General features: G+C 43.0%; 1 protein-coding gene across 1 annotated transcript in view; it reads right to left on the minus strand.

Moving 5' to 3' along the window:
• Positions 1–21,819, minus strand: part of LOC140478623 (IgGFc-binding protein-like) — a 76,494-nt gene that overhangs the window by 21,448 nt on the left and 33,227 nt on the right. The window contains exons 6-24 of the mRNA XM_072571841.1: positions 15,065–15,202; positions 11,869–12,128; positions 11,235–11,319; positions 10,672–10,740; positions 9,539–9,783; positions 9,165–9,448; positions 8,741–9,018; positions 7,985–8,583; positions 7,091–7,652; positions 6,602–6,801; positions 6,104–6,484; positions 5,706–5,992; positions 5,016–5,296; positions 4,576–4,713; positions 4,231–4,490; positions 2,187–2,271; positions 1,623–1,691; positions 490–734; positions 116–399 (exon numbers count right to left, since the gene is read on the minus strand). Of these exons, the coding sequence (XP_072427942.1) occupies positions 116–399; positions 490–734; positions 1,623–1,691; positions 2,187–2,271; positions 4,231–4,490; positions 4,576–4,713; positions 5,016–5,296; positions 5,706–5,992; positions 6,104–6,484; positions 6,602–6,801; positions 7,091–7,652; positions 7,985–8,583; positions 8,741–9,018; positions 9,165–9,448; positions 9,539–9,783; positions 10,672–10,740; positions 11,235–11,319; positions 11,869–12,128; positions 15,065–15,202 (4,750 nt within the window). The remainder of the gene's footprint in view (positions 1–115; positions 400–489; positions 735–1,622; positions 1,692–2,186; positions 2,272–4,230; positions 4,491–4,575; positions 4,714–5,015; positions 5,297–5,705; positions 5,993–6,103; positions 6,485–6,601; positions 6,802–7,090; positions 7,653–7,984; positions 8,584–8,740; positions 9,019–9,164; positions 9,449–9,538; positions 9,784–10,671; positions 10,741–11,234; positions 11,320–11,868; positions 12,129–15,064; positions 15,203–21,819) is intronic.

Here is a 21,819-nt window from a genome sequence, read left to right on the forward strand (position 1 = left end):
CATGCATTTAAAAGCTAGTAGAAGGTCTACATGCAAATGGAATAACGGTAGTGATCGGAAACTCGCAGCTTTTATGAAGGAACAGAGACAGCCAGAAACCTCCCATACACCGCACCTCGTATCATTTCCACTCTGCCAGCTGTTTCCCAAACTGACGGAATCGGGCTCCATCACTCCATCCGGATTGAGGAAATCGTCTCTTCTATCATCATTGTAGTTTCCACACATTCCACACACCTTCCCCTTGAAAACACTGGGAAGGGTTACGACTGCACGATGCTTCCCATCAAACTTCACTCTCAATCCAAAATCGGTGCTAACAACCACATACTTTCCACTTCGGCCAACATCAACACCCGTCGAGACTGACACAGGTAGCACCTCCACTTCTCCATCGATCTGGAAACATACAAAACCACATTGATTCATTCCTCAGCAAACTCACTGTTGAATATGCTTGAAGAAGTACTCAAAATATCAAATTCTTACCTTCACCACGTGTTCCTTCTCCAGTACTATTCTATGATTGTAAACATTAACGTTGACATGTTTAACGTACGACACGTAGGAATTCCCTGATCTGCGCTCATTTGCAGCTTCAACATTGAAATAGGGCAGAGCACTGCTGGCGTCACAGAGTTTCGATAGGGTATATGTGCATGTTCCCATGAAGTCATGTGATTGCTTATCAAAAGTGTTGTAGTGAGGATCACCTTGCACGATGCAGGAAGATTCTAAAAAATTGGAAATGATGTAGAAAATAAACGTCAGTTGGTATTGTCACAATCCATCGAAAAACAAGCTGGATTTGCTCCCAATCGACTGCTCTATTTTCTTTCTACACAAATGCTTGAGAAGCACTTCAGAGAAAAGTCACTCGTCCCATTCTCGGGACAAGTAGCTTCTCTTTCAAACAAAGGTTCAACAGGTTGCTTCGGGGTATATACTGGAATCTACAACAATGAGAGGTGCTTTCGTTGAAACATTCAACAACCTGAGGGAACAGGACACAGTTGATGATAAAGGACATTTTGCCTAGTCACAGACACTACAACGAAGAGGACGCAGTCTGTGCCATGGGATGACTAGACAAACAACTGCTCAGCTTCCACACTTTGGTGTCTGACTTATGCAGCAATATTTGCAATCAGCTTGAAGCTGACTTCTCCCATTTTTTTTTCACATTACCAAATTATCAAATTTACACCTATTCAGAGTGAAAGTGAGGACTGCAGATGCTGGAGATCAGAGCTGAAAATGTGTTGCTGGAAAAGCGCAGCAGGTCAGGCAGCATCCAAGGAGCAGGAGAATCGACGTTTCGGGCATGAGCCCTTCTTTCCTGAAGACGGGCTCATGCCCGAAATGTCGATTCTCCTGCTCCTTGGATGCTACCTAACCTGCTGCGCTTTTCCAGCAACACATTTTCAGACCTATTCAGAGTGAGCCAACATTTTAAGGACAATCAAATAGAATCTGCACCAGTTTGTCTTAATTGATACAAATGTAGGATCAGCAAACAAAGTCGCAGTTTCTAGTTATACCCTGACAAATCCTTGTCAATAAGACAGCAACAAATCACTTTTATCAAGGATCCAGATCATATACAGCCTGCTTTCATTTACCTGTTGTGACAGGAGGCACGGTACTGGTTGGAGTTGGAGTGCTCACTGTGCTTGTTATGTCACAATTGTCTGCAGAGAAAATAATATATGGATAAATTCAGAAGAATCTAGAGGACTGAGATGAGGCAAAAGGTTTCACGCACACCTTTGTGAATCCTTGGAACTCTGTCCCCCTGAAGCCTGTGGATTATACATCATTCAGTATACTTCATGCTGAAGTAGAGAAACATTTACGAATCTCAAGGAATCAAAGCATATGGAAAACAGGTTGTAAAGTCAAGCTGAGGCACAAGATCACCCACAATCACATTGAGTGACACAATGTGATAGGGGAGGGAAATCGCTTACTCCTACTTCAACGGCTTAAGATCTGACTAATGTTCATCTCCACTCCATTCCTGATGAAGAACTTATGCTCGAAACATCGATTCTCCTGCTCCTCGGATGTTCCCTGACCGGCTGTGCTTTTCCAGCACCACGCTCTCGACTCCACTTGCATTTTCACTTAAGTCATGCAATTGATCAATTACAGCAGACATTAGAAAATTAGTCACATTTACAAACCTCCGCAACATCCAGAATGGAAGGAAATGTCATCTACAGCGACATCACTACGATAGTCATTGCCCCGGACTGCTTCAATGAGAATCTATAAGAGGAAGCACCACAATAACAGCAGGCAGAAGATGCCAATGCCAAAGTAAACAACAGAATATCAGCGAACACAAAACAAGGATTGATGAGGGCCGAGCGGTAGATGTGATCGATATGGACTTCAGTAAGGCGATCGACAAGGTTCCCCACGGGAGCCTGATCAGCAAGGTTAGATCTCACGGAAACAGGGAGAACTAGCCATTTGGATACAGAAGTAGAAGACAGAGGATGGTCGTGGAGGGTTGTTTTTCCAACTCGATTCATGTGACCAGTGGAGTGCCACAAGGATCAGTGCTGGGTGCTCTACTTTTAGTCATTTACATAAATGATTTGGATGTGAGCATAAGAGGGACAGTTAGTAAGCTTGCAGATGACACCAAAATTGGAGGTGTAATGGACAATGAAAAGGGTTACCTCAGATTACAACAGGATCTTGACCACATGGGCCAATGGGCTGAAAAGTGGCAGATGGAGTTTAATTCAGATAAATGTGAGGTGCTGCATTTTGGGAAAGCAAGTCTTAGCAGGACTTATACACTTAATGGTAAGGTCCTAGGGAGTGTTGCTGAACAAACAGACCTTGGAGTGCAGGTTCATAGCTCCTTGAAAATGGAGTCGCAAATAGATAGGATAGTGAAGAACGCATTTGGTATGCTTTCCTTTATTGGTCAGAGTAGTGAGTACAGGAGTTGGGAAGTCATGTTGCGGCTGTACAGGACATTGATTAGGCCGCTGTTGGAATATTGAAATTCTCGTCTCCTTCCTATCGGAAAGTAGTTATGAAACTTGAAAGGGTTCAGAAAAGATTTACAAGGATGTTGCCAGGGTTGGAGGATTTGAGCTATAAATTTGTGCTGAACAGGCTGGGGCTATTTTCCCTGGAGCGTCGGAGGCTGAGGGGTGGCCTTATAGAGGTCGACAAAGTTATGAGGGGCATGAACAGGGTAAATAGGCAAAGTCTTTTCTCTGGGGTCGGGGAATCCAGAACTAGAGGGCATAGGTTTAGGGTGAGAGGGGAAAGATATAAAAGAGACCCGTGGAGCAGCTTTTTCACACAAAGTTGGTAAGTGTATGGAATGATCTGCCAGAGGAAGTGGTGGAGGCTGGTACAATTCTAACATTTAAGAGGCATTTGGAAGGGTATATGAATAGGAAGGGTTTGGAGGGATATGGGCCAGGTGCTGGCAGGTGGGACTAGATTGGGTTGAGATATCTGGTCGGCATGGATGGGTTGGACCGAAGGGTCTGTTTCCATGCTGTAAATCTTTATGACTCTAAGTGCTGGAAATCTGGAAGAAAACAGAAATTGGAGGAGAACCTCAGCAGGTCTGGCAAGAATTTCATTGAACTGAAATGCTGATTCTGCTTTCTCTCCTCTGATGTTATCAGACCTGCTGAGTTTCTCCAGCAATTTCTCTTTTGCTAACACGACGTCAGTATCTCCCTGCCAGTGACACTGTGGGTGGCACAGTGGTTAGCACTGCTGCCTCACAGCACCAGAGGCCCGGATTCAATTCCCGCCTCCGGTGACTCTCTGTGTGGAGTTTGCACATTCTCTACGTGTCTGCGTGGGTTTCCTCCAACAATCCAAAAGTGTGCAGGTTAGGTGAATTGGCTATGCTAAATTTCCCCTAGTGTTAGCTAAAGGGGTAATGTAGGGGAATGGGTCTGGGTGGGTTGTGCTTCGGCGGGTCGGTGTAGACTTGTTGGGCCGAAGGGCCTTTTTTCCACACTGTAAGTAATCTAATCTAATCGAATATAGGACATCATTTCATGGGGTATTTCATGTTAAAACAGCTTCTGCATTTCTCCACTAATTTGTATTTAATTTAATTTGATATGGAATGAAGAAAAATCTGCTTGCCTTCTAATTAAATACGCAAGCTATGCGAATGCTTCAAAAAGAGAAGTACAGCCAAAAAAAAATCACTAAATTATTAGCCACACAGCTTACCTGAGATTTTCCAGACAGGTGTAGGTCCACTGCTGCTGCGATCCACTGGTTTCCTTTATTGCCTTTCTCTGACCACATCAGTATTGGGGGAAGCCCAACTTCTAGCTGGTAAACATTCAAAGCCATGCTCCGAGCCACTCCATACATGTGGTACCAGAATCTCATACACTGATCCCCTGTCTTATCACACAGAGCACTGACCAGTTGGGCTTTGTCTCCTTCGTTGCCTTCATTGCCTTCAATATAGATGTAGTAGCCACCTGGACATACAGTTAAGCTCACTGGTTACAAACAAATCATGGGCTCTGTCAACCTCAAGTCAAATAAGGATGTCACATCACCTACCTCCACTGGTGTGGTCGAACGAAGGCCCTGTGCGAGCTGAGGGTGTCGATCCACTGATGCGCTTCCAGTCCAAATCATCTGTCTTGGATTGTGTCCAATTGCACAGGTCGCTGTCAAAATTGCAGCCCAGCGCACAACCTGTGGGATTAATAAAGAATTAATCAAGATTCATCAAGATTGATCGGAAATATGCACATTATTGTACCACAATGGCTAAAAACATCCACGATTGAAATAAATATGAAACGATATTACTATACAATATTTTGGCCTCATTGTCTATTGGATAATTTCTGTCAATTGAACCTTGACGTCGCTGATTATTAATAATGAACATTCGTCGTGAAGCACAATTGTTTTTTATCTCTACAACTATTCAGGAGGAGTGAGAAAAGAAACAGACGAAAAGAACAGGTACAAACACATGATCTCAAACTTACTTTTCTCAACACAGCCACTCTCTTCCATCCAGTCTCCTAGAACAACATCAGCTGCTTCACAGGCTGAAGCGTACGCCTCCAGAGCATTGCACAACAGGACAGCATCTCCTCCAGAAGCACAATGATCATATACACAGCTCTCAAAGTACAACTGAGGAGGGATGTACCAGTGACAATTTTTGAAAGGACCATTGCCTGCCAAGATAATCTTGCAGTATTCCTCGGCCTCTTCTTTCGATGCTGGATCGCAGGTCGCTGGTGGTAGAGGCGTTTCATTACACCTACACAAGGAAACACATGTATGAAGTCTCTCCAAAAGGAAAAAATATCCCTACTTTATTTAATCCACATCAAATTTCAATGAATGCGTAAGGGCAGACAATGAGATCTGCGATCAAAATTATTCCCCCAAAGTACATGCAAAGATATGTAGCGTGCTCTTAATACGCAATCTGTAATACTTCACTGGAATACCAATTCTGGAAAATTCATTTCAGATATTCTCACTGAAACACTGACATTCAACAGAGCTACACGCACACTTTCATTACAGTCATGCCCTCATATCTAGTAATTCTTTTTCGGCAACCAACTAATCCACTTGCTGCCGTAGCCTCTACCTCTCTGCAAACGTCTCACCAGCGACACTACATAGAGTGTAATTTACTCTTCACTGTATGAAATACTCACAACCAGTCATTGTCAAGAACTCTCCAGCTGTTTCCAAACTGATTGGAATCCATGGCCAGAATCCCATCAGGCTTCAAGAAGTCATCCAGTGGGTCGTCAGTGTAGGTACCACACAAGCCACACAGCTGTCCTTTGTATCTCTCATCCACCACTACAAACAGCTCATGATCACCATTAAACTTCAGCTGAACACCAAAGTTGGTCTGGACGATGACAAACGATCCTACCATTGATACGCTTACCGAAGAATGGGGTGTCACAGGGAGCTCAACCTTCACTCCATCAACCTAAGCAAAAGATTACCAGCATTACTGATACAACAGTCACAGTCACTGCAGTTACCTTTCTTCAACATTACGCTCATTCTGTCAACGCTACCAATCAGAAACTTTACTCACATAAACAAGGTTATTTTTCCTCACTGCAATATGAATGTCAGCAAACTGGAGAGCAATGGAATTAATCATAGACCATGTTGGGTTGCCTCTGTGTTCATTCCTGCTTGTCACCGAGAAACGAACAGATGGATTTCCACAAGTCTCAGTCACAGTATAATTGCAAGTACCCTGGAAGTGATACAGTTTCCCGTCAAACGTCGTATAGTGCGGGTCCCCGTAAATGTGGCACTTCGCAGTGTCTGCCCGGTAACATCCCAAATTTCCATCCTGCACTTTGCAAATTTCCGCTGGTCCACAAGACGCTGCTTCACATACTATGTGGTTATTTCCAGTACATCGACACCGCTGGAGACATCCCTCTTCCCAGAATGTTGCTCCTTTCTGACAGACAAACAGCAAGTGTTACTTTCAAAACTGCTGCGTACTCCTCGCGGAAGCACAAAGTTGCATGAATGCACGTAAAACAGCCAAACGAGACCAAAAAACCCTCCAACTTACTTCGTAGTATTTGTCGTTGTGGATGCAGCCACAGTTCTGAGCGGGCACACACGTGCTTCCACTGAGAACAAACTCAATGTTACACACGCAGTCCTCCACACATGGCTTGCTGCAGTTCTCTGGAGCAAATCGGTCTGTACATGTGGCTGGACAAGCACTGGCACATAGACTGTACTGGCTATTGGCTTGACAGGAAGCAGCTGAAAACAAGGAAGATACAATCAAATCTTTTGAACTTCTCACACCATGTTTCCCATGATTATGGCAATCGGGAAGGATGGCTTTTGCAGCAAATGCTTTCTGAAACATTGGATCTCTGGAATGGAAAGTATAAAGCTTAGCACGTGACCAAACCAAAACTGAAGAAAGCTAACAGGAAATAGCAATTTTGTCACAAAAGAAACGATAACACACAATAATGAAAACATTTTCCTTTGTCTTAAATAGGAAATTATTAATGCAAAACAATGGAAGCTCACTTATACGTACGACAGAAAGTGGAGTTTCTCCAAGGTGCAATGGTCACTCCTGCACTTTGACACGCATGTGCGTAGATTTTCAGGGTATTGCACAGAGCATCTTGGCTTCCATTCAACAGACACATTTCAACAACACAGCTTTCAAAGAATCCATTGGGATTTACTACAGAGTGGCACTGTGCAAATGGACCTTGCTGACTGGTGATCAGACCACAGAAGACATCACTTTGGTAAAGTTTCTCCTCATCAGGCTCACACTTCGCAGGCTCGTCTGGGTCACAACCTGGTTCTTCCGGTGGCACCTTCCAGCTATTTCCAAACTCATTTGAATCTTTGGCTTGTTCTCCATCAGGTTTCATGTAATCATCCTTTCTCATTCCATTGTAGTTGCCGCACATACCGCAAGTCTGATTGAAATATGTACTCGGCACTTTCACTTCCACTGAGTGATCAACGTCATATGAAACAGAGAGCCCAAAATCTGTCACCAGGACCACGTAGTCTCCACTCCTACTCACGTTCAAGGTGCCATTGACTAATTTGACAGGTAACGTCTGCCACACGTTATCCACCTGACACAAGAGGAAAATGGTGATTCAACAACAGCTTTTCTAGCAGACTCCAGCATTCTTTCATTCAACATGCACAACAAACGTGAACAGCAATTTGCATACAGCAATGTACAGTAAACGCTATACTTCACATCAGATTGGTGCACATGGTACACACGTTCATTTTGTTCTGTTTCACTTTAGATACAAGTAGTAAATGTCATGATAATCATTTCACCTTTGCAATATACTCCTAGTCATTCACCTCCCATTCTAATAGAAGTCCCAAGTAAAGGATATTTCAGACTAAAGTCAGCATTTTAGAAAACCCAATCTAGTAGTTACACACGTACCAACACACGGTGACATTCCCGCTTCACAATCCCAACACTGTGACCGTGAACAGCTACTCGAACTCTCTGAACGTAAGAAACTTTAGCGTTGCCTCGATGTTCATTCTTTGCTTCGATGTTAAAGTATGGAAGAGTTGAGGAATTTGTACACAGCTTGGCGATCGTATATGTACACGTCCCCATGAAATGATGCGTCGCCTTGTCAAACGTATTGTAGTGTGGGTCGTTATGAACTCTGCAGATGCCGTACGTGTGCTCATAGCAACCAGGAACTCCGTCCACAACTCCGCAGTATGAATCCGTGCCACACGTTGTGTTCCAGCAAACTAGTTTACTGCCTGCAGAAGGACAACTGCACTTTGTTGAACAGGAATCATCTGTCCAGAATGCAGATCCCACTGGATAATGTTTGCCTTCAGACCAGCAACCACACTGATCTCTTCGCACACACCTGTCATTGTACAAAACGTACCCACGGTCACACAGACAGCCTTCCACGCATGGCTGGGAGCAGCTGGATGGAGCATTGGGATTGACACAGGTAGCAGGACATGCTGAGCCACAATGCTCATAGTGACTATTCACTCCACACTTTAAAGCTGGGAAGAGAATTCAAAAGGAGAGTCAACATATTTTACATTAAATTCCTTCTATCTAATAATTTTATGAAAACTAAATGGTTCAAAGCGACCCAAAGTTTTTCTGTCTCCATCACGTATATCTTATTCATCAAACAAAATACTCTCAAACACTTACGGCAGAAGGTCGCGTTCCTCCAGGCTTCCACTCTCACTCCCTTCGACTGGCACGCATCTGCGTAGGATTGCAAACTACTGCACAGAGAGCCTGTATGCACGTCCAATGCGCACAAGTCGTACACACATTCAGCAAAATAAACCATCGGGTCCACGACAGAGTGGCACGCTTTGAACGGACTGCCCGGATCCACAATTATGCCACAGTAAGATTTACTTTCTATCATCTGCTTTTTGTCTTCAGTACAATTTGGTCTGATACCAACATCAGGAGCACACCTGCAAGAACAGCAGCACCTCCAATGAGAAACATGCATTTAAAAGCTAGTAGAAGGTCTACATGCAAATGGAATAACGGTAGTGATCGGAAACTCGCAGCTTTTATGAAGGAACAGAGACAGCCAGAAACCTCCCATACACCGCACCTCGTATCATTTCCACTCTGCCAGCTGTTTCCCAAACTGACGGAATCGGGCTCCATCACTCCATCCGGATTGAGGAAATCGTCTCTTCTATCATCATTGTAGTTTCCACACATTCCACACACCTTCCCCTTGAAAACACTGGGAAGGGTTACGACTGCACGATGCTTCCCATCAAACTTCACTCTCAATCCAAAATCGGTGCTAACAACCACATACTTTCCACTTCGGCCAACATCAACACCCGTCGAGACTGACACAGGTAGCACCTCCACTTCTCCATCGATCTGGAAACATACAAAACCACATTGATTCATTCCTCAGCAAACTCACTGTTGAATATGCTTGAAGAAGTACTCAAAATATCAAATTCTTACCTTCACCACGTGTTCCTTCTCCAGTACTATTCTATGATTGTAAACATTAACGTTGACATGTTTAACGTACGACACGTAGGAATTCCCTGATCTGCGCTCATTTGCAGCTTCAACATTGAAATAGGGCAGAGCACTGCTGGCGTCACAGAGTTTCGATAGGGTATATGTGCATGTTCCCATGAAGTCATGTGATTGCTTATCAAAAGTGTTGTAGTGAGGATCACCTTGCACGATGCAGGAAGATTCTAAAAAATTGGAAATGATGTAGAAAATAAACGTCAGTTGGTATTGTCACAATCCATCGAAAAACAAGCTGGATTTGCTCCCAATCGACTGCTCTATTTTCTTTCTACACAAATGCTTGAGAAGCACTTCAGAGAAAAGTCACTCGTCCCATTCTCGGGACAAGTAGCTTCTCTTTCAAACAAAGGTTCAACAGGTTGCTTCGGGGTATATACTGGAATCTACAACAATGAGAGGTGCTTTCGTTGAAACATTCAACAACCTGAGGGAACAGGACACAGTTGATGATAAAGGACATTTTGCCTAGTCACAGACACTACAACGAAGAGGACGCAGTCTGTGCCATGGGATGACTAGACAAACAACTGCTCAGCTTCCACACTTTGGTGTCTGACTTATGCAGCAATATTTGCAATCAGCTTGAAGCTGACTTCTCCCATTTTTTTTTCACATTACCAAATTATCAAATTTACACCTATTCAGAGTGAAAGTGAGGACTGCAGATGCTGGAGATCAGAGCTGAAAATGTGTTGCTGGAAAAGCGCAGCAGGTCAGGCAGCATCCAAGGAGCAGGAGAATCGACGTTTCGGGCATGAGCCCTTCTTTCCTGAAGACGGGCTCATGCCCGAAATGTCGATTCTCCTGCTCCTTGGATGCTACCTAACCTGCTGCGCTTTTCCAGCAACACATTTTCAGACCTATTCAGAGTGAGCCAACATTTTAAGGACAATCAAATAGAATCTGCACCAGTTTGTCTTAATTGATACAAATGTAGGATCAGCAAACAAAGTCGCAGCTTCTAGTTATACCCTGACAATTCCTTGTCAATAAGACAGCAACAAATCACTTTTATCAAGGATCCAGATCATATACAGCCTGCTTTCATTTACCTGTTGTGACAGGAGGCACGGTACTGGTTGGAGTTGGAGTGCTCACTGTGCTTGTTATGTCACAATTGTCTGCAGAGAAAATAATATATGGATAAATTCAGAAGAATCTAGAGGACTGAGATGAGGCAAAAGGTTTCACGCACACCTTTGTGAATCTTTGGAACTCTGTCCCCCTGAAGCCTGTGGATTATACATCATTAGTATACTTCATGCTGAAGTAGAGAAACATTTACGAATCTCAAGGAATCAAAGCATATGGAAAACAGGTTGTAAAGTCAAGCTGAGGCACAAGATCACCCACAATCACATTGAGTGACACAATGTGATAGGGGAGGGAAATAGCTTACTCCTACTCCAACAGCTTCAGATCTGACTAATGTTCATCTCCACTCCATTCCTGATGAAGAACTTATGCTCGAAACATCGATTCTTCTGCTCCTCGGATGTTCCCTGACCGGCTGTGCTTTTCCAGCACCACGCTCTCGACTCTTCCTGCATTTTCACTTAAGTCATGCAATTGATCAATTACAGCAGATATTAGAAAATTAGTCACATTTACAAACCTCCGCAACATCCGGAATGGAAGGAAATGTCATCTACAGCGACATCACTACGATAGTCATTGCCCCGGACTGCTTCAATGAGGATCTGTAAGAGGAAGCATCAGAATAACAGCAGGCAGAAGATGCCAATGCCAAAGTAAACAACAGAATATCAGCGAACACAAAACAAAAGAAGTGCTGGAAATCTGGAAGAAAACAGAAATTGGAAGAGAACCTCAGCAGGTCTGGCAATAATTTCCCTCGACTGATGTTTTCAGACCTGCTGAGTTTCTCCAGCAACTTCACATTTGCTAAGAGAACATCAGTGTCGCCCTGGAAAATGTGGAGATGCTAGAGATCTGAGTCAAAGAGAATTGTGCTGGAAAAGCGCAGTTGGTCAAGCAGCATCCGAGAAGCAGCAGAGTCAATGTTTGAAGCAGTCAGTAACAGTAGGGTATCGGATGAAGACATCATTTCACGGAGTGTTTCATGTTAAAAAAGCTCCGCAAATCTCCACTAATTTGTGTTTAATGTGATTTGATAAAGAATGAAGAAAACTCTATTTGGCTTCCAATTAAAGTCACAATCTATGCAAATTCTTCAAAAAGAAAAGCACAATAAAACAAATCACTAAACTATTCACTGCACAGCTTACCTGAGATTTTCCAGACAGGTGTAGGTCCACTGCTGCTGCGTTCCAATGGTTTCCCTTATTTCCTCTCTCTGACCACATCAGTATTGGGGGAAGCCCAACTTCAAGCTGGTAAACATTCAAAGCCATGCTCCGAGCCACTCCATACATGTGATACCAGAACCGCAAGCACCTATCCCCTTCCTTATCACACAGAGCACTGACCAGTTGGGCTTTGTCTCCTTCGTTGCCTTCATTGCCTTCAATGTAGATGTAGTAACCACCTGGGCATACAAGTAAGCTCGCTGATTACAAACAAGTCTCCTTGCATTAAAAACAAATCATTGAGTAGAGAATCCCTCCCAAGTACATTATTTGCTACCCATTCAAAAATATCCTCGATCAGGCGAAGGTGATTATTAAGTACTGCTATACCTTCATGCAGGTATCCCACAGTATTGTTCAGAAAAATGTTCCTGGATTTTCACTCAGAGACAGTGAAATAATGAACCACGAGTTTTATGTCAATTTACTTCATGATTTAGAGATGGGTTTGATCACAGTGGCTTTTCCTGTACTAGTCCTCATAAGTGGTAAAGATTGTGGGTTCAGACAGTATTGTTTACAGAAGCTTGATAAGTTATTATTGGATACATATAGATGGTATACACCTTTGCATTGTGTCAGTGTTGTTTAAGATTGTGGATGGGTACCAAACAAGTGTACTGCTCTGTTGACCTTCGGAATATTGTTCTATCTGCACTCAAGCAGTGAAGTGGATACGAATATACGTTTATGAACTTATGAATATGTTTAGTCTCTGTGTGAAAGTGTGTCAGAACACAATGCAAACCATTCAATCTCCTTATCCATTCCTTGTGTACCAAGCGCCAATATCTTCAGGTAATTCTCCCATTCTGCTGTCTGGACATTGTTCAGAAGCCTAGACTAGACCACAATGTGTCCTCAGCTCAGGATTTACTTTTCACTAATAAAGGAAAGAATTCTTCCATTGCTTACCTCTGCAGTCTATCTCTTGCGGAGATGACAGACTTGCATTGGGTATTCACTACTTTATTTCAGGCTGAAGAAGAATAAGTTCAGAACAAGTGGAGCATATCATCTTCAGTCACTGAACAAATGGAGACCTGGATTCTTTCATACATGCTGGGTTTGCCACTGCCATTTCCAGTGTCTTTATTGGTATCAGGTGGTCCATCAGGTTTCATTCATTCATTTAGGCTTTGTCATGATTTATACAACTAAGAGGCTTGCCACGTGGGAAAAGTCAACCACATTGCTGTGGGTCTTGAGTCTCATTAAGGGCAGACCAGCTAGGGACAGCAGTTTTCTTCACTTTAGGATATTCATCAATTGTTTGGTTTTCTCCAACAATCATTTCATGCTTATCATTAGTCTTTTAGCTCCAGATTTTTTGTGAATTCACATTATACCATACACCGTGGTGGGGTTCACACCTCGGTACCAGAATGCTGCTGAACACCAATAGCCTCTTCCATGATGAGCAACAAAGGGTGGCCTTGCCAATGATGTCCAAATTGCAAAAATTGAAAAATACTTCTCAGAAACTCACATGAGCCCAGCACTTTTTGCTTTTGACAGGACAGTAAATGGCTTTTTTACAATGTATTCAGGGGATGCAATCATCACTGACAAGGCTGCCATTCATTGCACATTTTTAGATGCCTTTGAGAAGGTGGAGGTGGATTGCATTTTTGAACCGCTACACTCCATGCAGTGCAGGAATACCCAAAATGTTGTTTGGGAGGGAATTCCAGGATTTTGCCAAAATGACATGGTCGGCAATATAGCTCTTTGTCAGCATGGTGTGTAACGTGGATGGAAATTTTGAAGTGTGTTATTTCCTTCTATCTGTTGCTCTTGTCCTTCTCAATATTAGAGATTGTAGGAGCACTGGCACGTTAGTGCATCTTGCAGAGAGTACACACTGTTGCCACTGTGCATCAGTGGTGTAGGGAGCGAATGTTAAAATTGTTAGATGGAGCACCAATCAAGCCATTGCTTTACCCTGGATGGTGTCAATTTTCTTGAGGATTATTGGAGCTGCACTTATCCAGGCATTGTACTCCTGACTTGTGCCTTGCAGATAGTGAACAAGCATTGAGGAATCATTGAGGTGAGTTACTCAGCACAGAATTTCGAGCCTCTGATCTGTCTGAGTATTTTCAAAGCTGGTCCAATTTGGTTTCCGGTCAATGATAGCCCAGGACTTTGATTGTGGGGGTTTCAGCAATGGTAATGATATTAAATGTCAAGGGGAAATGATTGGATTACGTCTTATTGGAGGTGCAACTTACCCAGCATTTGTGTGGTGCTTATGTTACTTGTCATTTACCAGCTCAGGCCTGAATGACATCCAGCACTTGCTGTATTTGTAGTTTCTGAAGAGTCATAAATGGTGCTCAACATTGCATAATCAGCAGTGAACATTATCACCTTTGACCTTAAGACCTGAAGCAGCTGATGATTTTTATGTTGGATCAGTATCCTGTGAATTTGCAGCAAGTTTGTTTCCAACAAACAAAAAAAAACCTTCCTTTGTACTCAGTATTACTGACGCCTTAATATCATTACCATTGCTGAAACCCCCACAATCAAAGTCCTGGGCTATCATTGACCGGAAACCAAATTGGACCAGCTTTGAAGCAGGCTAAGATAAAAGGTAGGGAGGAGGGACTTGGGGGACGGACGTTCCTGCTTGGCACACCCTCCTCATTCCTGAAGAAGAGCTTCTGCCCGAAACGTCAACTCTCCTGCTCCTTTGATGCTGTCTGACCTGCTGCGCTTTTCCAGCAACACATTTTTCAGCTCTGATCTCCAGCATCTGCAGTCCTCACTTTCTCCTACAATACTGAAATAGCTTGGTTAGTACCAGTGTACAATTGTTCAGTGCTGGGTCCACAACCTTAAAAATGCTCAATGCTGTCAGTTATTTTGTGATAACACATGGAATGAATTAAATGGACTGAATGGTTTTTACATGCATATTGTGGACAGGATATACTTAGATAATTTTCCATACTGCCATTGTGCAGTTAACAGTGATGCATTATCTGAATATTCTGGAAAACCACAGTGCTACATTGTTGGGTTCATACCTCAGTTTTCGGTGGGCCTGGTGCTGTGTCTAGCATGTTCTGAATCCCTCATGATAAGACAAGAATCTTATATCACCTACCTCCACTGGTGTGATCATAAGAAGGCCCTGTAAGAGCTGATGGTGTTGATCCACTGATGCGCTTCCAGTCCAAATCATCTGTCTTAGATTGTGTCCAACTGCACAGGTCAAGGTCAAAATTACAGCTCAAAGCACAATCTGTAGATTTAATGAAGACCATTGATTTGTGTCATTAATAAAGTGAACATCAAATGTCCAAAACAGAATTATAACTCTATTTCCCATTGCAGAGAAGAAACATAGCGAACAACTGGCATCATCTTTCAAATTTCTATTGCACCTGCAAACCTGTATAAACAGGTAAACAAAAAAGAACAGAACAAGACCCTTGTTATTAAATTATCTTTAACATAGTCACACCTTACGGACACCCATAATAGACTGGGTTTTAACAAACCAAAACATAAGGCTCAGAACAAACACGGCACTCGTGATGCACTTGTATGAGACTCTGGATGGTTTGCAACTTAAGATGGCAGTGTTCTCTTTTCTGTTTAATAGATTCCACATGTAATGAAATAATGTGCCCCTCATACACTCTCATGATCTCAACATCAGGGTCCCAAAGAATAAAATTCATGAGTGGAACAATGTGAATCACAAATTGACGTTGAAGAGAAGCTAGCAATGGCCGAACGCAGACATCATCCTATCAGGACAAGTTCAAAGTCTACATTGGATGGTAAACTATGCAGGAAGGTCCTGCATTTAATTACAAGCTGATGATGCACATTTGCTGTGTTTTTTTTTGTGTAAGAAAAGTAAGTCTCCAGAACTGTTCGCTGGAGGCTTGGACAGACTCAAAGATCATTTGCAAATAAGTCTTACCTACATTGCTCTTTTTATGTCCTTTGGTCATTTCAAATAGGAGCCAAGTCCTAGAGGCATGGCAGGAAAAGGCAGCTTTTCTCAAAGAAGATGCACTCTTCCATTCCAGACACGGTTCTCAAATTGTTAAGGAAATGACTGACAGAGGCCAGGGACACTATGAGTAGTCATATATTACAGCTATTGGTCAGGGATCATGACCATCACAACAGGAAAGCCTCACTCAACTACCATTCTTGCTAAGCTCTCAGGCAGCGAGTATAAGGTTATAACCTACAGTGAGATACAGTAGAATAAAAAGGACTCACTTCTATATCATGCTTTTCACAACTGCAAGACATCTCAAAGCAAATTACAGTCAATGAAGTACTTTTAAATATTGTCACCATTGTGACGTAATTTAAGAGTTTAGAGAGGAAGTATAGCTTCAGATACACATCACATTGGAGTCATGGTACTAAAGAATATTAAGTGTTGGGAGGCAAAGTTGACAACTTAGCTTTAGGGAATTGTAATTTTTTAGCTTATCAACATGTGCGAACTCTTTACAAAAAACAAGTGAATGGGAGAAGTAAACCATTACTATAAACATTCCCAGGTGGCACAGTTACAGACCAATCTTGCCTAAAGGTTGACTTCTTTCACCTCCTTATTCTCTTCCTGTAGACCTCCAGTCCAGAGATCTGCTTGTGGCTGTGCTTAAGGCACAGAGATGCTTTGTATGGAAAAGATTGTGCAGCACATAACTGTTACAACATGGGGTAAACTCTCCTGCTAATTTAAAACCAACAACACAGAAAAGATTTATCCAGTGTAGTAATCTGTAAAATTTGAGGGCCAAGAACTATGTAAAGTAAAAATTAACAATTTTATTTCTTAAAGTAGAACAGAGAATAAGTAACTAACCACTAGTTACAATTTCTTTCTCTAAAGTATCTTTTACCTTCCCTTCTATAATACTAGTCAGATAAAACTCCCAATTAAGATTTACACATCTTCCTGTGTCTTCTTTTCTCTTTGTTAGGAACTTCTGTGTCACAGGTTACTGATTGAAAAGGTACTTTTAAGAGATATATTTTGTCAGCAGTCTGTTACATGCCAGGACTTGACAGTTCTCCTCTCAACTGTTCAATTTTCCCCAGTCTTATATCACCTGATTGTGTCATTGGCTTTTAAGATTGCCAATATACTCAATTCAAACTGGATTGGAGTTTGATATTTTGTCGGGGTATAATTTGAACTAATTGGCCGAGTTCAAATTCGTTTTTGTCTCAAGACAATGAAATAATCGAGTTGTTCGACCCAGTATTACATTGTGGCCTTTTTGAGAACAATTGGTGCTGTGTTTGGTCGTTCTGCTGCTTTTACCACTCTTAAAAGGTACACCCACATCTTCATAACAAATGCTAACTAGTTTGTCCTGAATTGTCGGGAAATCTGTCAGAGGATGAAAATATTGCAGACCTCCAACTGGTTAGAGTCTTGATCTGACCATCCACCTGAGTATCAGATATTTATTTCATGAGTGAATGAATTGTAGATTGTCTCTTTCTAACAACTGTGTCCTGAAAAGCAACCTGGTTGGATTTCATTACCTGGTAAGTTCCAGGAACAGCCATCCTACTCTTTGCAATTTGCCTGATAACATCATGAAATCACTAAGGTGTTGCACAGGAGGCTTTTCAGCATGCTGTGTCTATAACCAGGACTCCAAATAAGCAATGCACCTTTTGCCATATCCTGGTCTGTTCTCCATAATTCTGCACATTCTCCCTGTTCAAATAATCAACCAATTCCTTCCTGAATGCTTCAAAACTGACTCTTTATTTTCAAGCAGCACATTCCAGATCTAAACCAATCAGTGCTTGAAAAAATTCTTCACTGATCTCCACATCTTCACCGATTCTTTGAGCTATTTCTCACCTTAAATCTGTGTCCCTTTAGTCTAGGTTTTTCTAACAGGAGGAAAAGTTTTTACCTATCTACTCTGTCCTTCATGATTTGAATACATTTTATCAAATCTCTTCACAATCTTCATTTCTTCCAAGAAACAGCCCTAACTTCTCTAATCTTTAAAGTTAACTCAAGTTTCTCATCCCCAGGATCATCCTTTTCAATCTTTTCTGCACTCTCTCCAATATTTTGACATATTTCTTGAAGTCTGATGCTTGGAATTGCATGTGGTACTGCAGTTGAGGCCAAACCAAACTGTTACACAAGTTTAAAGTAATCTTGTAATCTAAGGCTTTATTATTAAAGTTCTATATACTGTATACTTCATTAATGACTCTGTCAACCTATTCTGCCACCTTTAATGACCAAAGCATATATACACCAAGATCCATCTGCCTGAGCATGTCCTTGAGAAACATATCCTTTATTTTCTGTTGTCTCTTCATGTTCTACATCACATTTCTACTAAGTTCATCTGTTGTCAAATCGTCTATTCCACCAACCTGTCCATTACCCTCTTTATTTTAAAATGATTCTAAATTTTGCATCTTCCACAAATTTTGATAAAGTGTCCTGTACCCAAAGTCGAGATCATTAATCTGTTTCAGGATAAGCAAGGACCCAAACACTGACCATAAGATACAGCAGCAGAATTAAGCCATGCAGCCCATTGAGTCACCTCCGCCATTCAATCATGTCTGATAAGTTTCACAACCCCATTCTCCTGCCTTCTTCTTTGATTCCTTACTAATCCAGAATCTATGTCTAAAATGCACTCAATAATGCGGCCTCCACAACCTTCTACAGCAATAGTTCCACAGTGTCACCACCCTCTCGCTGAAGCAATTCCTCCTCATCTCAGTTCTAAAGAGTCATCCCTTTAACCTAAGGATGTGCCCCCCTGTCATAGTCTCTCTAACTATAGCAAACATCATCTCTGTATCCACTCTATCCAGGCCTCTCAGTATCCTGTAAATTTCAAACAGATCCCACTTGATCCTTCTAAACTCCATCAAGTTTGGACCTTGAATTCTCAGCCACTCATCATATGATAAGCCCTTCATCACCGGGATCATTCTTGTAAATCTCCTCTGGACCCAATCCAATATCAGCACATCTTTCCTTAGATATGATCCTAAAACTGCTCACAATATTCCAAACGCAGTCTGACCAGAGCCTGATACAACTTCAGCAATACATCCCTGCTCTTGCATCCTAGTCTTCTTGAAAACGAATGCCATCATTGCATTTGCCTTCCAAACCGCCAAGTGAACTTGCATGTTAACCTTAAGAGAATCCTGAACTCACATTCCCTAAGCCTTTTGCCTTTCAGATTTCTGAAGCCTTTTTTGCATTTAGAAAATAGTCTCTATCTTTGTTCTTCCTACCTCATACTTTGCCACACTGTATTCCATTTGACACTACTTTGCCCATTCGCCTAGCCTATCCAAATTTCTTCTCCAGCCTCCCTGCTTCAACATTACCTGTCCCTCAACCTATTTTGTGTCATCTGCAAACTTAGCTACAATGGTCTCAGTTCCTTTATCCAAATCGTTAATGTATCATGTTAACAGTTGTGGTCCAAACACTGACCCCTACAAATTCTACTAGTTGCTGCCATCCTGAAAAAGACCCCTTCACTCCTACTCTTTACCTTCTGCCAGTCAGTCAATCCTTTATCCATACCAGTAGTTAAAATCTTACCAACACTGAGGTCAGACTAACTGGCCGATGGTTTCCAGGTTCTTCTGCCTCTCTCTCATCTTAAATACAGGTGATACACTTGCCATCTTCCAGTCCTCTAGTATCGTCGCTGACTCTAGTGATTCATGAAAAATTACTACCAATGCTTCTACAACCTCCTCAGTTATTTCTTTCAGAACTCTGGGGTGTAATCCATCCAGTCCTGGTGATTTATCCAACTTCAGACTTTTCCGCTTCGCCAGCACCTTCTTCTATACCTGCCCTCGATATTCAAATCTAACCTCTGACTTTCTTGAAGTTCTAATATGCTGCTGGTATCTTCCACTGAAAACTGATGCAAAGGAACTGATTCAGTTTCTCCACCATTTCTACTTCACCAGCCTCATGTTCCAGCAATCCAATTGACCCTTTACTTTTTAGCTATCAAAAAGACTCTTGCAATCTTCTTTTATGTTACTAGCTAGCTTACTCTCATATTTCGTCTTCATGACCCTTATTGCTGTTCTAGTTATCCTCTGCTGGTTTTTAAAGGCTTTCAAATCCCCAAACTTCCCACTAACCTTCACCAGATTGAGGGCTTTTTCTTTTGCTTTTATGTTCTTCCTAATATCCTTTGTCAGACATGGTTAACTCATCCTCCCATTAGTATGTTGCTTCTGCCATAATATGAATTTCTGCTGTGCCTCTCAAATTATGCTCAGAAACACCTGACATTGTTGCTTCACATGTGCACTGCAGTGAGGAGTAGAAACATGCCCGCAAGAATTAAGAGCCACCACTCCCCATGAGCGCAGGACCCAATCCCATTCCCTAAGATCTCAGTACCTTATACCACTCCACGAAAGCCCATTACCCCAACCTACTCTTAGAGAGCCCAGTTAACCCATCCCATTCCCCAAAAGCCCATGACTGCATCCCACTCCCCAGGAGCTCATTATCCCATCCCATTCTCCAAAAGCCAATTATCTCATCTTATTCCCCTGGAGTTCAGGACCCCATCCCACTCCCTGAGAGCCCATGATCCCATCCCATTCTCCAAAAGCCAGATACACCATCCCATTCCTGAGAGCCCAAGACACCATCCCACTCACCGAGAGCCCATTAGTCCATCCCACACCCCCAGACCTCGGTACTCCATTCCATTCCCCGACAGCTTGGTGCCCAAATTCATTCCCTAAGAGCTGATTATCCAATAAAACACTCCGAGAACTCAGACCCAACCCCCATTCCCTGAGAACTGAGTACCCAACACCCACTCTCCGAGAATGCAGGCCACAAAGCACAGTACCTGAATTCACTCTCCTGGAGCCCAATCCCACTCCCTGACAGCCTAGTATCCAATCAGACTCCCCGAAAGCTCAGTACCAAACCCACTCCCTGAGAGACCAGCACCCAATCCCATTCCCCAAGAACTGGGTACCAAATCACATTCCACAAGAAGCCAATACCCAATCCCACTCCCGTGGAGCCCGGTACCCAGCGCACTCCCTGACAGCTCAGTACCCAAGCTCACTCCCTTAGAGCTCGGTACCCAATCCCACTCCCCGAGCGCTCCATACCCAATCCCACTCCCTGAGAGCTCAGTACACAATCCTACTTCCCGACAGCTCAGAACCCAATTCCTCCTCCCTAAGAGCTCAGTACCCAATCTCACTCCCCAAGCGTTCCATACCCAATCCCACTCCTCGAGAGCTCAGTACCCAATCCCACTCTCTGACAGCCCGGTACCCAAACCCACTCCCTGACAGCCCGGTACCCAATCCCACTCCCTGACAGCCCGGTACCCAATTCCACTCCCTGACAGCCCGGTACCCAACCCCACTCCCCAAGAGCCCAGTACCCAAACGCACTCCCCTAGTGCCCAGTACCCAATCACACTCTGGACATCCCAGTACCCAAAACCCACTCCTCGAGAGCTCAGTACCCAATCCCACTTCCTGATAGCCCGGTACCCAATCCCACTTCCTGATAGCCCGGTATCCAATCCCACTCCCTGATAGCCCGGTACCCAATCCCACTACCCTAGAGCTCAGTATCGAAACCCACTCACTGAGGGCCAGGTACACAATCCCACTCCTCGAGAGCCCAGTACCCAATCCTAATCCGAAAGCCGAGTACACAATTCCACTCTGAGTGCCCGGTACCCAATCCGATTCCTCAGGAGCTCAGAAATCAATTCCACTCCCCGTGAACTCAGTACCCAATCCCACTCCCCGTGAACTCAGTACCCAATGCCACTCCCCGAGAGCTCAGTACTCAATCCCATTCCG

The sequence above is a fragment of the Chiloscyllium punctatum genome, chromosome 6 (genome assembly GCF_047496795.1).
Source record: "Chiloscyllium punctatum isolate Juve2018m chromosome 6, sChiPun1.3, whole genome shotgun sequence".
Lineage (NCBI taxonomy): Eukaryota > Metazoa > Chordata > Chondrichthyes > Orectolobiformes > Hemiscylliidae > Chiloscyllium > Chiloscyllium punctatum.